Source organism: Sphaeramia orbicularis, chromosome 20, assembly GCF_902148855.1.
Source record: "Sphaeramia orbicularis chromosome 20, fSphaOr1.1, whole genome shotgun sequence".
Taxonomy (NCBI): domain Eukaryota; kingdom Metazoa; phylum Chordata; class Actinopteri; order Kurtiformes; family Apogonidae; genus Sphaeramia; species Sphaeramia orbicularis.
The window spans coordinates 37045365-37059935 of NC_043976.1; the positions used below are offsets into that span (position 1 = coordinate 37045365).

At 39.3% G+C, this 14571-nt stretch overlaps 1 protein-coding gene and 1 long non-coding RNA gene across 2 annotated transcripts in view; one reads left to right on the forward strand and one right to left on the reverse strand.

Annotated features, from left to right (window-relative positions):
• Nucleotides 1-284: 284 nt before the first annotated feature.
• LOC115410903 (uncharacterized) lies at nt 285-13836 on the forward strand. The gene is made up of 3 exons (XR_003934149.1): nt 285-469; nt 9282-9289; nt 13824-13836. It is a non-coding gene; the product is annotated as an uncharacterized LOC115410903 (long non-coding RNA).
• Nucleotides 7963-14571, reverse strand: part of olfm3a (olfactomedin 3a) — a 102893-nt gene continuing 96284 nt past the window's right edge. Inside the window, exons 5-6 of the mRNA XM_030122731.1 lie at nt 10604-10710; nt 7963-9213 (exon numbers count right to left, since the gene is read on the reverse strand). Coding sequence (XP_029978591.1) covers nt 8536-9213; nt 10604-10710 — 785 coding nt within the window. The 3' untranslated portion in view covers nt 7963-8535. The remainder of the gene's footprint in view (nt 9214-10603; nt 10711-14571) is intronic.

Below are 14571 nucleotides of genomic sequence, written 5' to 3' on the forward strand. Positions count from 1 at the left end.
TCATTTATACATGTGCATTAAGGATTTTCTTTACTGCTGCTTCATTGTTTTTGGTTCTTTTTTTTTTTTTTTAAACACTTTAGCGGCAAAACTATTGGTTGAATTCATACCAAACTGGGTTTATAGATTGCATTTTCCATAGTTTTCTTGATAATAACCAAAATCACTTCAGTTCTTACATCAATATCTATGGCTTTGTACTGACAAAAACAGTGCTTTTAGGCATTCCATGTTTTCTTTTAGGTCTGTTTTAGTCACATGATACACACAGGAGTAAGGACTTGATTGCATAACCATTGTTTCTGATGACTTTTGGTGGTCTAATAATTTTTTCCGCGACTGTAGAAATGTAGCGCAAAAATATAATGGAAACACATTCTGCACATTTTCACCCACCTGGTTCCGGTGGTTTTGCTCAAGCCAAACATCTCACCTATGACCCTGTACTTAGAACAGGTGGTTCTAGTTTGTTTCAGGCAATAGACACAGGCTTTTGTGTAGGAACTGCTTCCCGAGGGCAGGACAAGTCTGGTGACACCAGAGGTTCGACAACATCGCACAGTTCATTAAATGTTGCCCGGGTCATTCAGAAATTCTGGATCCACAACTTGTTGGTGAATTCCTGATGTACAATTCTCTTCCATAAATCCATTATGTGTCCCTGCTGCCATAAAGAAGGACTTTGCCTTGGGACGATTCTACATTCCCTTCTTCTTTTGTTTCAGTCACTTTAATAACAGTAGATGAACCAACACCACAGTGGGAACACCGTGGAGGTTTTACATGAAACTCACTGGCTCCATCTTCCTTAAACGAGCGTCTTGCGAGAACTATACAGTATTTTAGGAGAATTATGACATGTCACAAGACGGGACTTGACTAGAATCACACATCAGAAGCCAAAGACTCTTTAATGGAAACACTTACAACTTTGTCGAAATGGTAGAAATATCAGTTTTATTTTGCAGAAAACTGTAATGGAAACCCAGCTACTGAGGATAATGAGTCAATAATGTCAGGTCCAATGCGGTCTGTAAGTTAGGTACCATGAAGTAATGGTACTAATGTAAGTAATGATGTTCAAAGGGATAATGTGGATGTGGACAGGGGTCTGGATCAGCACTGATGTTGGTGTAAAACTGATGTTCTAATGTTCTAAAATACATGTTCTTTTCATCTTACATGTGTTTTTCTTGTATTTTTTAGATTTATTTCTTGATTTTTTTTTTTTTTTTGCCACTTATGGGTAAGGAACCAAATGTGGTAACTTAATTTATCTTCATTTTCTACATAGCAATAACACATTTTGAAAAATTTCACAAAAGTAATAAAGTCTTGTCATGTCCTTCGGTTGAAATTTTAAGGTTGAAATTTCAGATTATTTCTGTGAGTGCTTATACAGGGGTTGGACAAAATAATGGAAACACCTTAAAAAATCAAGAAAATATAATTTAATATGGTGTAGGTCCGCCTTTTGCGGCAATTACAGCCTCAATTCTCCGAGGTATTGATTCATACAACTTGTGAATTGTTTCCAAAGGAATTTTAAGCCATTCTTCAGTTAGAATACCCTCCAACTCTTTTAGAGACGATGGCGGTGGAAATCGACGTCTTACTTGAATCTCTAAAACTGACCATAAATGCTCAATAATGTTGAGGTCTGGGGACTGTGCCGGCCATACGAGATGTTCGACTTCATTAGAATGTTCCTCATGCCATTCTTGAACAATTCTAGCTGTATGGATTGGGGCATTATCATCTTGAGGTGAAGGTGTTTCCATTATTTTGTCCAACCCCTGTATAAAGGGTTAACGCCAACTCTTGGCTTTAGTTCCATTAATGGTCACATTAGTGAGGTTCAATTATATTCATTCTATTAGTGTATGATAATAAAAAAAAAAAAAAAGCTTTATGTGATTTGAAGCATTTATAATGTTGGTTTGCTTCACTTCTCCCCCTTAACCCCCCCATCAATTTTTTCTGGATCCGCCACTGGTTGACATCAACCATCACATGAACTCTACATGTGCTTCTAGAACCTATTTTCATATGTTGTGATGTTGTGTAAAACAGAGCTGTACCTGAACCTGATGACGCCTAACCACACTGCACTGCATGTGTTAAAGATAATTTAACTCCTTGTAACATCTATGTTCCTTCTTGTATTATTGGCTGTTTTTTTATGTTTTAAAGACATTTGAGATGGGGTTAGATGATAAAGTGAAAATAATTACATTAAAATAATAGTTGTTGACAGGCTGGTTGATATAATTTGCATACTTATTGTTGCCTGAAGGTCTTTACATACTGGAGGTGTTTCTTCGTGTGATTAAATCACGTCATTCAAGTTGTTTTTTTGTTGTTGTTGTTGTTTTTTTTTTCTGTTTATGGCATGAATCCCCCCAGAATGTAAATATGATGCAGCGAAAAACCATGTGTTTTATAGTTTTTCTTTCGAAACAAGTCAATTTTTCAGAGCCTTTGCACTATGAATAAAGGCATCAGCAATTCAGTTGTGTGATATTGACCAGGATGCTGTGAAACACAAGAATAATAAAGAAAATCAATTGAAGAACAACGTGTGGAGCAGCATTGGCAAACAACTTGACTATGAGGATAATGAGGAGACATAAATATCATATGAATCAAACTCATTTTACATCGTTTGTGTGATTTTTACCTGGAGACTGGACCCAAACGATCAGACAATGCTGCATTGAAGATACAGGTCCTAGATTACGCTGTAGGTGATGTTGAATCCATTATTATCTCTGTCCAAAGCCTGGCACACATACTGTTTATTGAATCTTCTATTGAACTGTTCCATCATTGCCAGTGCGAGGAGTTTTGATGTAAAACATTTGCAGGTCAGTATTTTGCACTTTTGAGTCATACACTCGGTGTGTAAAAGCCTTAATATGGAGAGAAAACACATCAAGGCATGATTTACTGGAAGAACAGTTGATGATAACGCTGCTTCATGTTAACAGGTGAACTAAAAACACTCCAAAAATAATGAGAAAATTACACTGTACTGTGCAACATTCTAAAACTCGCCTCTGGCAATTTGACAAACGGTGATGCCTTCAGCCGGTATGAGGTGAGGTGAGGTGAGGTATGTCAGCTCGTATCGCCTTTATATGTAAAATAATTTTGTCTTGTCAAAAATATATGGGAATGGTCTAAACTGGGATTTAAGCATCATCCTTATTAGGCCTGTAATGGTACACAAAATTTTCGGTTCGGTACGTTTTTGGTTTTGAAAGCCACGGTTCAATTTTTTTTCGGTTCGGTACGGGAAGAAAGAAAAAAATTACTATATAATGCGTTGACATAGTTTATTACAAAATGCGTCAGTTTATTACATAATTCGGCTTTATTACAAGATGACGTGACATTCTTATTACATTTTAGACTTGAAAAGCTTAGATTTTCCCTCAGTGGCTCCTTAAAGTAATTTGAAAAAACTTGGAGACCTCTCTTAAATTATATTGAAACCTTAGCATCTCTGCCTGATTGTGATGACTGAGCCCCCCCCCCCCCCTTTTTTTTTTTTTGTTTTATTTTAGCTACTTATTTTTTATTTATTTATTTATTAATTAGACAATTGTATCTATTCTGTACTGATTACATGTCAATATTGGATTTACATTAAAGATTGTCTTCTTGGGTGCGACTGGTGGGGCGACTGTGGCCCAGTTGGTAGAGTGGGTCCAATGACCGAAGGGTTGGTGGTTTGAATCCTGGCTCCGACTGTCCGAATGTCGAAGTGTCCTTGGGCAAGACGCTGAACCCTACATTGCTGGCAGCGCCTTGCATGGCAGCAGTGGCCCACTGGTGTATGAATGTGTGTGTGAATGGGTGAATGAAGGTGTAGAAAATGCGCTATAAAAGTGCAGTCCATTTACCATTTGTTTTGGGTAGGGTGGGATTGGGGAGGGATACTTTTGGACAAACTGCACTTTCAGTCACTGGGACTAAATATTGGAACAGTTTACCGCTCAACATAAGAGACTCACAATCATATGCCTCCTTCAAATCACAACTTAAACATTGGATGAAGGAAAACCAAGCCTGTGACCATCAGTAGATCATCCTCACTGTGTTGTCCTGTGTGTTTTTAGGATGTTTTGCATTTCTTTGTACTATTTTTTTTACAATGTCTTTTATAATATTTTGCCTTTTTGTCAGTTGTCTTTTTTGTCACCTGCCTAGGGACTACAGATGGAAATTAGCACTGCTGCTACAATCTGGCATATTTACAGCTGCAACTGTTGTAGATGTTCATTAATATGCACTGTCCCTATTAAATAAATAAATAAATAAATAAATAAATAAATAAATAAATAAAAAGAAAAATGAAAGAATGGAAGTCCTTTTTACCACATAGCATTGTCATGCTTCTGAACTTACTTCCAATAAAGAAAGTTAATAAAAAAAAACTAAACTCCACAATGTATAATTAGCTGCAGGGTGCAATTTGTCCATAAAACAGAGGGGGGGGTATGCGGTCCATAACTAATGTAACTAACGCTGGAGTGAAACAAAAGTAAACTTGACATTCTTTCAATGTCCATCTCCTGAGTTCTATTCCTCTATTATACAGCTGATCTTACACGAAATTTTCACAACTTCTAACCTGTATTCCGTATCCGCCCCAGTGCATGGGGACGTTTGCGAATTCTGAGACTGCCGACAGTTCGGTTCAGGTGAAGGTTAGTGCCGGTAATGTAGGATATAGGTGGAAGAAGAGTCAGCCACAACCTGCCTGTTATTTCAGTTGGTTGGTTGTCCTTCCCCGAGGATGAAATTCATTGAGCAGAAGTAGGGATGTAAAAACCAGAGGGGGGGGGGGTTGACTGCCCCCCCCACCCCCCCACCCTGATTAGCTCATCCATCATTTTGCCTCTTCCATCTTTTTTGCGTATATGAGAACACTGTACTACTGTCAACAGTCAAAATGCTTCTTCAGGTACAAAGCAAACAGCAGCTCAGATCTGCGGTCCTCCAAATTTGTTGTTTATGTCCAACATGGATCGTCTGGAATGCTTTGAGGTGGGATGTAGTTAACTCCAAGAGAAATATATTCTACCTCCCAGCACTTTGGAATGTGCCATTATTCCCCTGAAAACTGAGGCGACCTCGCTAAGATCGACCCTCAGAGGTCTGATGTAGCAATGATGGTCACTCCTGGGGTTGTATATCACCCAGAATGCATCACAGTTCTGCATACATCCATAGTCAGGTGATAAAAGTGTAGGCGAAGCAGAGTTAGCACCGAAGGAGAGGATAAATAAACTGAGCCAAGTTGTGCTTCAATTAATATGAACTGTCAACACAGCAGCAGAAACAATACTAGTACCAGACAGGAACATATTTTCATATACTCATCTGTCGTGAAGGAATTTTATAGTTTTCATCTACGCATTTGCAGTCAGTGTCGATGTTGTGCGGTGTGATAAAACACTTTAATAGCTGCGATTGTCCCTACCATTGTTCTATGGTTATGAGGTTTCCTTTTGTGATTACACTGGGTTACACAAAAATGTTTTTTGCAAGTTGTCTAGGTTTTTTCAACTGAATTAGGACCATTTTGCACCGCTACATCCAAAAATGACATCTGTTTTTCTCAATCAGGTCTGGTTTTTTGCTAATTTGATTTTGAAAAATTTGATCTTCTCACAAAATTGATTACATTTTTGTGACTTTATCGGTTGATTTTTTTATATAGTTCTCACCCAAAATAGGTTTTAAGAGAAAAAAAAAAAAAAATTTTAACAGGATTCCTGTTAGGTACAATGGTGTATTCACTGCAGATGTAGCAGAATACGTTCAGGCTTATTTTTGCAAGATCTTCTAGTCGAAGCCATTTCATTCACCTGTAATATTAAAAAAAAACATTAATCATAAATTGGCAAAAGTAAAATCTTCAGAACTTGTTTATTGCAAGAAATATGAAAGAATTTTGTATCATATGATGTGAAAATGCCCATAAATGTAAGCAAAAATGTTAAAAAAGCCAGTATGTAGCATAGTTCAGAAAGTTGACCTGATTGAGCAAAATTAATGTGATATTTGGATTCAGCACACCAAAATTATCCTAAATTAGCTCAAAAAACTTAAACAATAAATTTGTTGTTGACCAGTGTTATCTATAGACAGTAGTGCAGTGTTAAACCTACACCTGCACTTTTCATGAGGCGTCTGTCGTTACTTATGTCACCTTTGTAAAATAATTGCAGAACATTTTTTTCTAGATTTTTCAGGAAACAAAACTAATGTAACCAAAACTTGATGATTTTGGCAAAAAAAAAAGTTATAAATGAGTTTAGGAAGGTGACGATACTCAGTGTCGCCAACTTGGCTACTTTTTCGCTAAATCTGCCGACTTTTCAAATCCTCTTAGCGACAAATGTCGCGACTTTTTCTGGTGTCACTGGAGACTTTCCTGGTGTTTTGGAGAGTCAGATTTAAAAGCATGTATCGTCCTACAGTTACTGACCTCAATGAGGACCGTGAGCCCCTCCACCATCCCAAAGTACTCACAGCCCCCCCCCAGGTGGAAATTTATTTGGAGTGGGTGATGGATGAAGAGGGGCAGAAGGAGTCTCTGTATGAGGTGAGGACTGCACTACCTCCAGAGCTATATAAGCCCTATAAGCGTACTTTAGCCACTTTTAAGACAGCCAATAGCTACTTCCCTTACTGAGGAGTTGGCAACACTGACGATACTCCAAGAGCCAACAGGAACCTCTTTACATCCACCTTTTTCACCTGGTATTTTCACCTACTTTACTCACCTGTGAACATCCAGAGTCTTCAATGTCTTTCAACAACTGCTCAGAGAAAAAAATGTCCACTGATCAGCCATAACATTGATATTGATTATTTCATTCCAGTGGGACCTTTCACTGGGTTGGATATATTAGAGAGCAAGTGAACATTTAGTCGCTGAAGCTGATGTGTTGGAAAGGGCAAAATATTGTAATGGTCATGACTGGATCTGAGCATCTCCACAACTGCAGCCACAACTCCACAACTCCAGAACAAAAATGGACTAAGGAAGGTCATCCCAATCTCACACCTATGGAACATACTGGATAAACAAGTCCAATCCATTCCAGGACTTCAGGGATCTGCTGCTAATGTCTTGATCCAGAAACCACACACACCTGGAGTGGTCTGATGGAGTCTAGGCCTCTGGTCAGAACTGTTTTACTGGACAAAGGTGGACCAACACATTATTAGACAGGTGGTAATAATGTTCTGCTCCCATAGATGCAGGACTGGTTGAGATCCGGTTGTTGTTCTTTGGTTACTTTTGGTCAGGGGTCTCCAATCCTGGTCCTCGAGGGCTGCTTCCAGCTTCCAGCACACCTGACAGTCATTACCAGACTTCTGCAGAACTTGATGATAGGCTTATTATTTGAATCAGGTGTGTGCAAGTGGGATACATCTAAAACATGTAAGATACTGGCCCTTGAGGACCAGGATTGGAGACCCCTGCTTTTAGTAGATATTAACCATTTTACATTGGGAATGAGCAACAAGATCTGGAGATGCTCTGACCCAGTTATTTAGACGTCATAAGTTCTGTCTTGTAGAAGTTGCTCAGATCCCAACTCTTGCCCATTTTCTTCTTTCTAACACATCAATTTTGAGGTCTACCTGTTCACTTGCTGCTTAATGTATCAGGTCCCATTGGAGCGAGATAATCCAAATTAATTCCACTTTGCTTGTCAGCGGCCATAATATTATCACTGATTAGTGTATATCTCTATCATTAACATCTAAAGGTACACATGAACATTTCCACTATGGGAATCTTCTGGAACTAGAAAGTTTATGGTTGAAATAAAAATCATGAAAGTCTGTCTTCATCAGATTATTGCAGATGATCGATTTTTACCAGCCAAAAACACTTTTAATGAAATGTACAATAATTTAAGTTTAATGAAAATGCACAGATAATCTTCTACGGTTTTGTTTTATAAAAAATACAAATGTTTTCCTTCCACAGTGACATACATAATAGCAATATTTTACAAGCTCATCTTTAAAAGAATGGTTATTTTTCTTTATCTTCACCTAGATTTACATTGTGTCAAATAGGGGTCTTTGAGGTTTAAATACTTTAAATAGACTTCTAAATAGACAAAAATGCAAACACCATAAGCAAAAACAAAAACACAGCAATATTAGAGAAAAATTCCACCGCAGACGAAATGTAGACATTCATGCAAAAGCTATCGAGAGTCTTCGGCTCGCAGACTCAATACAGCAAATAAGGCGTACCAGGATGATCAGCAGCAATGGAAAAGTTTAGAAAATGTGTAGCATGTTCTTTTTTAAGAAGGTATCAAGTCATTGGTGTCCATGCTTATTTCAGCCACGAATCCAGAACCACAAATTAGAAAAGTTCAAGTAATAGCAAGAAGAGATACCAGTCCATTTTAGACAAATTCAGACATTTTAGGAGTTCCTCGTATCACAATAGGTGGTGCTTTAGTTGTGGGTTTGGGAGTCGTGTAAAGTCTAAGAGTCATCATCTGTTTTAATGACATGGAAGAGGGTGACATTGAATATTACCTGGTGTCCGTTATTCCAGGCGTACAGCGCTCTCTCCCTGGCGTTGTAGTCAAGCATAGAGATATGAAAGTACTGGTTGTGGAAAGGAATGTCTATGTACTCGTAAGTCGACGTCTTGGTCGAGTATGCGTAGTAAACCTTGGCTCCCGACAGGTGAGAGTTAGTGATATAGAGTGTTCCACAGATCATGAACGACTCGCCTGCATTCCTTTTGGAGTATTCCGTGTTCCAAGTCTTCAGGACCTGGAGGGTGTCGGGGTCGATCTGGGAGATGACCACATTCCCGGCGTTTTGGTTGGTGGCATATACGACCCACATCCCCAGTTCGTCCGCCATGACGTCGATGTCGGAGTACCCGCCCCACGTGTACGGGTACATGTTGTGGAAGCCGGCGAATTCCAGGGCTCGCTGGGCTAGCACGCTGCCGCTGTCGAAGCTGTACTTGACGATAATGTTGCTCTGGTACTTGTTGTAGTAAAGCGACCCGTTGTAGACGATGTGATTGGTTCCCTCCCATTTGAAGGGCAGGCTGTAGGTCCGAGAAACCACTCCGGACACAAAGTCATCCATTGACTTGTACTCGCGCACTATCTTGCTGTTGGTGTAACTGTCCATATACCAAACCTACATCATAGAGGACAAAGGAAAGGTGAAGTGAGAACCAGAATCAAGCTTTAAATGATCAAATACAGATACAGGGGTTGGACAAAATAATGGAAACACCTTAAAAAATCAACAAAATATAATTTAATATGGTGTAGGTCCGCCTTTTGCGGCAATTACAGCCTCAGTTCTCCGAGGTATTGATTCATACAACTTGTGAATTGTTTCCAAAGGAATTTTAAGCCATTCTTCAGTTAGAATACCCTCCAACTCTTTTAGAGACGATGGCGGTGGAAATCGACGTCTTACTTGAATCTCTAAAACTGACCATAAATGCTCAATAATGTTGAGGTCTGGGGACTGTGCCGGCCATACGAGATGCTCAACTTCATTAGAATGTTCCTCATGCCATTCTTTAACAATTCTAGCTGTATGGATTGGGGCATTATCATCTTGAGGTGAAGGTGTTTCCATTATTTTGTCCAACCCCTGTAAGTCTTCATATTGGTTCTGTTGAGAGTCATTCTTTGAAAACATCCATTTTCCTGCTTCTGGATTTTACTTGAAAACCACTCGTATATACAGTACTGCGCAGATATTCTAGTCACACATCAGGTTTGTTGGTTTAGTAAAGTTCTAATGTCCACATATATGCATTTGTCAGTCTGTATTTAGATCCAATCTGATATTTGTGAAGTATGAACAGCAGGAAAAACAAAAGTTTCAGGTTGAAAACAGCTTCTATAAACTAACATGGTCATATTTAGTGTGACCTCCCATTGCACTTAAAGGTGCAGGAGACTTTTGTGACCAAGAAGTATAATACATGTATATATATATATATATATATATATATATATATATAATACTTCTTGGATTTTTATTTATTTATTTTAGCCATTTATGGGTAAGGAACCAAATATGGTAACTTCATTAACCTTGATTTTCTACACAATAAAAAATAAAACTTTCAAAAAGGCTAAAAAAAAAAAATCTTATTTCCTCCAATTACACTCTCAGGTTGAAATTTCAGTGTATTTCTATGAGTGCCCTATAAAGAGTTAAGGATAATTATGGAAGTGATGCTAAAAAAAAACCAACCAAAACATCTACCAAGTACTTATATTTTAAGTGTATCATACATGCTTGGTTTTCCTCACTAGCGTCACCTTCCATTTGGTTAAAAACCTTTAATTACGGAGCCAATAAGTGACATAATACGGCGGGGTAAAGTAAAGTGGATGTTTCAGCAGAATGACTCACAACACTTCTCCACGTTTGCTGAAATCAAAGCCCACTCTACGACAACACTGATGCTTGTCTGAAGTGATGGTGATTATTGTGCATGCTCTAAAACCACAACACAGACATTTGAGCCTCGGCAGAACCTTCTCTGCTTTCCCAAACTCACCCTGTTGTTTCTGGTTGATGCTAGAGGATCAGTCATCCATGCCCCAAACCGGGTTCCAGATGTCTTTATTGTAACAGGTCCAGTGATTTTCATTAATTTTCCACACGCTGTTAATAAAGAAATGCAGCGATAAGATGTGCTGTAGTGGTTTTTGTCTCTAACTAGATTTCTCAAGCCAATTTCATGCCTGTGCCACCAGAGAGTGTGCCCTCTGTGCATACTAAGATAGCACTGGCAGCAAGCGGTTTTATTTAACTTGAAGCATAATCGTGCAACTGCTGTTTGTAGCTAAGGGCAACTCGGCTTTCTTATGACTAACCCATCGTATTTCTTTTAATGCACTCGAACTCTTAGAAATGTAAAAGCGCTTTGCCTCTAAAGACCTTTTGTATCCTAGTTGTTCTTGTTGCGTTAGATTATTCTCCTTTTAAACTGCAACAAACAGAACAAATTAGTATTGAATTACACAAAAAAAAATAAACTCGGTGATAAAAGAGTCTGTATATTAATATATGTCTTTCGTAGTGTTTTCTCCCTGTGTGGTTTCTTCTTCAGCTGCTGGAAAGAAAACTGTTTTGCGGGAAACACAAGTAATAAAGGTAGAAGATTAATGCACGGCCTGATAATGTCCCAGTAGAATTATTGGCTGCAGTGGTTTCGGAGTTCACAAACAACCTCCTTCCTCCCCATTATGAATCAATTTAGTACAGAATGTTTCTCACAGCGGCAGCCAAGTGCATTAAGAAAAAGCCAAAGTTAGTATAAATATGTACACCGAACCGTTGACTATCACACTGTAAAAAAAAAAAAAAAACAGTATTATTCCGGCAGCAGGGGTGCCGAAAAGATACTGTAAAATAACGGAAATTAACCATTTCATAAAAATACGGTAATTTTCCATATTGATGTGTTAGAAACAGCAAAAATGGCAAGAGTAGGAATCTGTTTAACTTTGACAAACGAGAGATTGTGATGGTCAAATCAGTGGGTCAGAGCATCTCCAGATCTTGTAATGTTGTTAATCCCTACTAAAAGTATCTAAAGAACAACCGGATCTCAATCAGTCCAACATCTTCGGGAGCAGAACATTATCACAGCCTGACTAATATCGTGTAGGTTCCCCTTTTTCTACTAAAACATGTTCTAGACTCCACCAGACCTCTGAGAGTCTGCTGTGGTATCTGGACAAAGACGTTAGCAGCAGATCCCTGACGTCCTGGATGTAGAGAGCTGGACCTCCATGGATCAGATTTATTTTTCCAACACCTCCCACAGATTCTCATTTAGCCTGAGATTGGGATGTTCTTCCTTAGTCCATTTGTTGTACTCTTTGGCGTCCGTCTGTGTGTCTGTACATCATTGTCAACATGTTTACGCTAAACCAAATTGTCCGAACTCTTTCAGGTTTGGTTTTTAGGTTCAACTTGGGAAGGTCTTGGACAAGTTCTTTGGGTGTCGACCTTGACCTTCATCCTCTAGGTCCGGGGTGTCAAACTCAGATCCTTGAGGGCCGGTATCCTGCATGTTTTAGATGTATCCCTCTTCCAACACAACTGATTCAAATGATAAGCCTACCATCAAGCTCTGCAGAAGACTGATAACGACCGTCAGGTGTGCTGGAAGAGAGAAACATCTAAAACATGCAGGTTACCGGCCCTCGAAGATCTGAGTTTGACACCCCTGTTCTAGGTCAAATTGGGGCCAATGTAGATGTTGGATGCCAATGTTGACCTACATTTTTCAGGTCTTTTGGGGTCAGTAGTTGGTTATGGGGGCAGATCGGAAACAAATGAGGTGAGTGGATAGTGATAGTAGTAAGGCAGCAGGGAGTGTTGAGGACAGCAAACTGGAAAACACATCAGGGATGTTCACCCATCTTTATTCCACTTCTCAGAAATCTTTGACCAAATAAGGAGCTAAGTTACTGACCATCTTATCATTATGCCCAAACAAGGAGCTAAAATGTCAGCCATCTTATCCTTAATTAACCTCTGATTTGAATTCCAACCCACTTTGGCCAAACCATAGAAGTCAACAAGAACATCTGGAAGTCATTAATCAGTGCTGGATCGACCCGCCAGGCCAAGCAGTGTCACGTCTCCAACAGCATTAGAACATCCAAGGACTTTGGGCGATCCGCAATGTTATTTCCAACAATATCAGAACATCCAAAGATATTGGGCAATTCACAACGGGAGCAACGGGGGTATAGATGCAGGGGGTGGTAGGGGGGTCATTACAATGTTCAGCGTTGGTCTTGTTGGTAGGTACTAACCACTGCAGACTAGGAACACCCAACAAGAGCTGCAGTTGTGGAGATGCTCTGACCCAGTCAACACCGTTACAATATGGACCTGGTCAAAGTTACAGTTCCTTACATTGCTGCTTCCAACACATCAGCTAAATGTTCACTTGCCTATTAAGATTTCTTTTTCGTACTTGTCAGACAGATAGAAAAAGAGTTACCATACTTTCCGGACTATAAGCCGCACCCACCCCGTCTCCAACGTCTCACCATCGATTCATTGATGCCAAGCTTACATACAGCAGTTCTATTTCCTTCTTCGTCAGCCGGATCCATTGTTAGCCCAGAAAACATAAATTAGCCGCATCATTTTAGAGCCGTGGGTTCACAGTGTGTGGAAAAAAGTAGCGGCTTATAGACCGGAAAGTACGGTAATTCTTTTACTTTGACATGTTTCGGCTACAACCTGTAGCTTGCCTCAGAAGGGTCACTTGATGTTACTGTGACCTGTGTTCACTTGCCTAATATATCCAACCCAGTGAAAGGTACCATTGGAATGAAATAATCAATATTATCAACGTTTCTTATGCTAGTTTTCAGAGCGTTATGGCTGATTGGTGTATTTTTCTGAGGGATGCAATAATATTTAAAGGTGCTGGAGACTTTTGTGACCAATTTTTCATCAAATCTGTCAAACCTCAGTCATAGTCTAAGTATCATGAAGTCTTTCTGTGATTACTCACCTGAATCTCTTGCATTACAGTGAACAATTTCTTAGTGCCATCCGCCATAAACAAACCATGTGTTTACAAACAGGTGGGAGCTAACTCGGGCATCTTTGGAATTTTGTTGCAACACGTATTGTGGGAAAGGGAGGTTCGCACAGCCACCTGACAGTGGCAGCGCGACTATACGCTATTATATAGATGAAACAAAGACGACGTGGAAATGACTGAAACGCGAAAACGGCTAGAGCAGTGTTTCTCAAACTGTGGGGCGGGCCCCCCCGGGGGGGCACAAAGGCTTTCCAGGGGGGGCATGGGATCATTCCTAGGTGTTTTGTTTTTTTTTTCTTCAGGTTAGAACATGTAGCAGGTGGAACTAATGTTTTAGCGTTGGAACACCCTGGACTCATTTTAGGGACGTACAACAAACAAATCTACTGCCATAGTGATCTGTCACTAGACTAGACCAAGAGTTTAGATTTGGACAATGGACAAGGATTGGACTGGAAAAGAAAAATGTGCAATGTTTCTGGTTTTGCACAGTTTGTACAGATTGCACTTTAATGTTCTGAAATGTGCAACGGAAACAAGCTCATTGCAGCCACTAATATTGTTAAAATGTTCATCTTTGTTACCAAAATTTGTTTGTTGTTCTCCAAAAAAATTTACCTTATTGTCATAGTTGTAAGATAATTACACATTTCCTATTTTTAATTGGAAAAATAATGTCTCAGGGAGCAGTTTTGTTTAGGTCATTTATATTGTTCAATCAAAAATCAAAGTTATTTTTAATTTGCACAACAAATTATTCAAGGAAAAGCAAAAAGTATTCTAACGATATTGATGTTTCTTTCAAAAAAAGTTATAATTGCACCACAGGTACAATGTTGTTGGGGTTGAGGGGGGCTTGGAGATTTTTTGTGCTCCAAAGGGGGGCCCGACAGAAAAAGATTGAGAATCAGTGGGCTAGAGGAACATGCATAGAGTGAAGGGAGCTC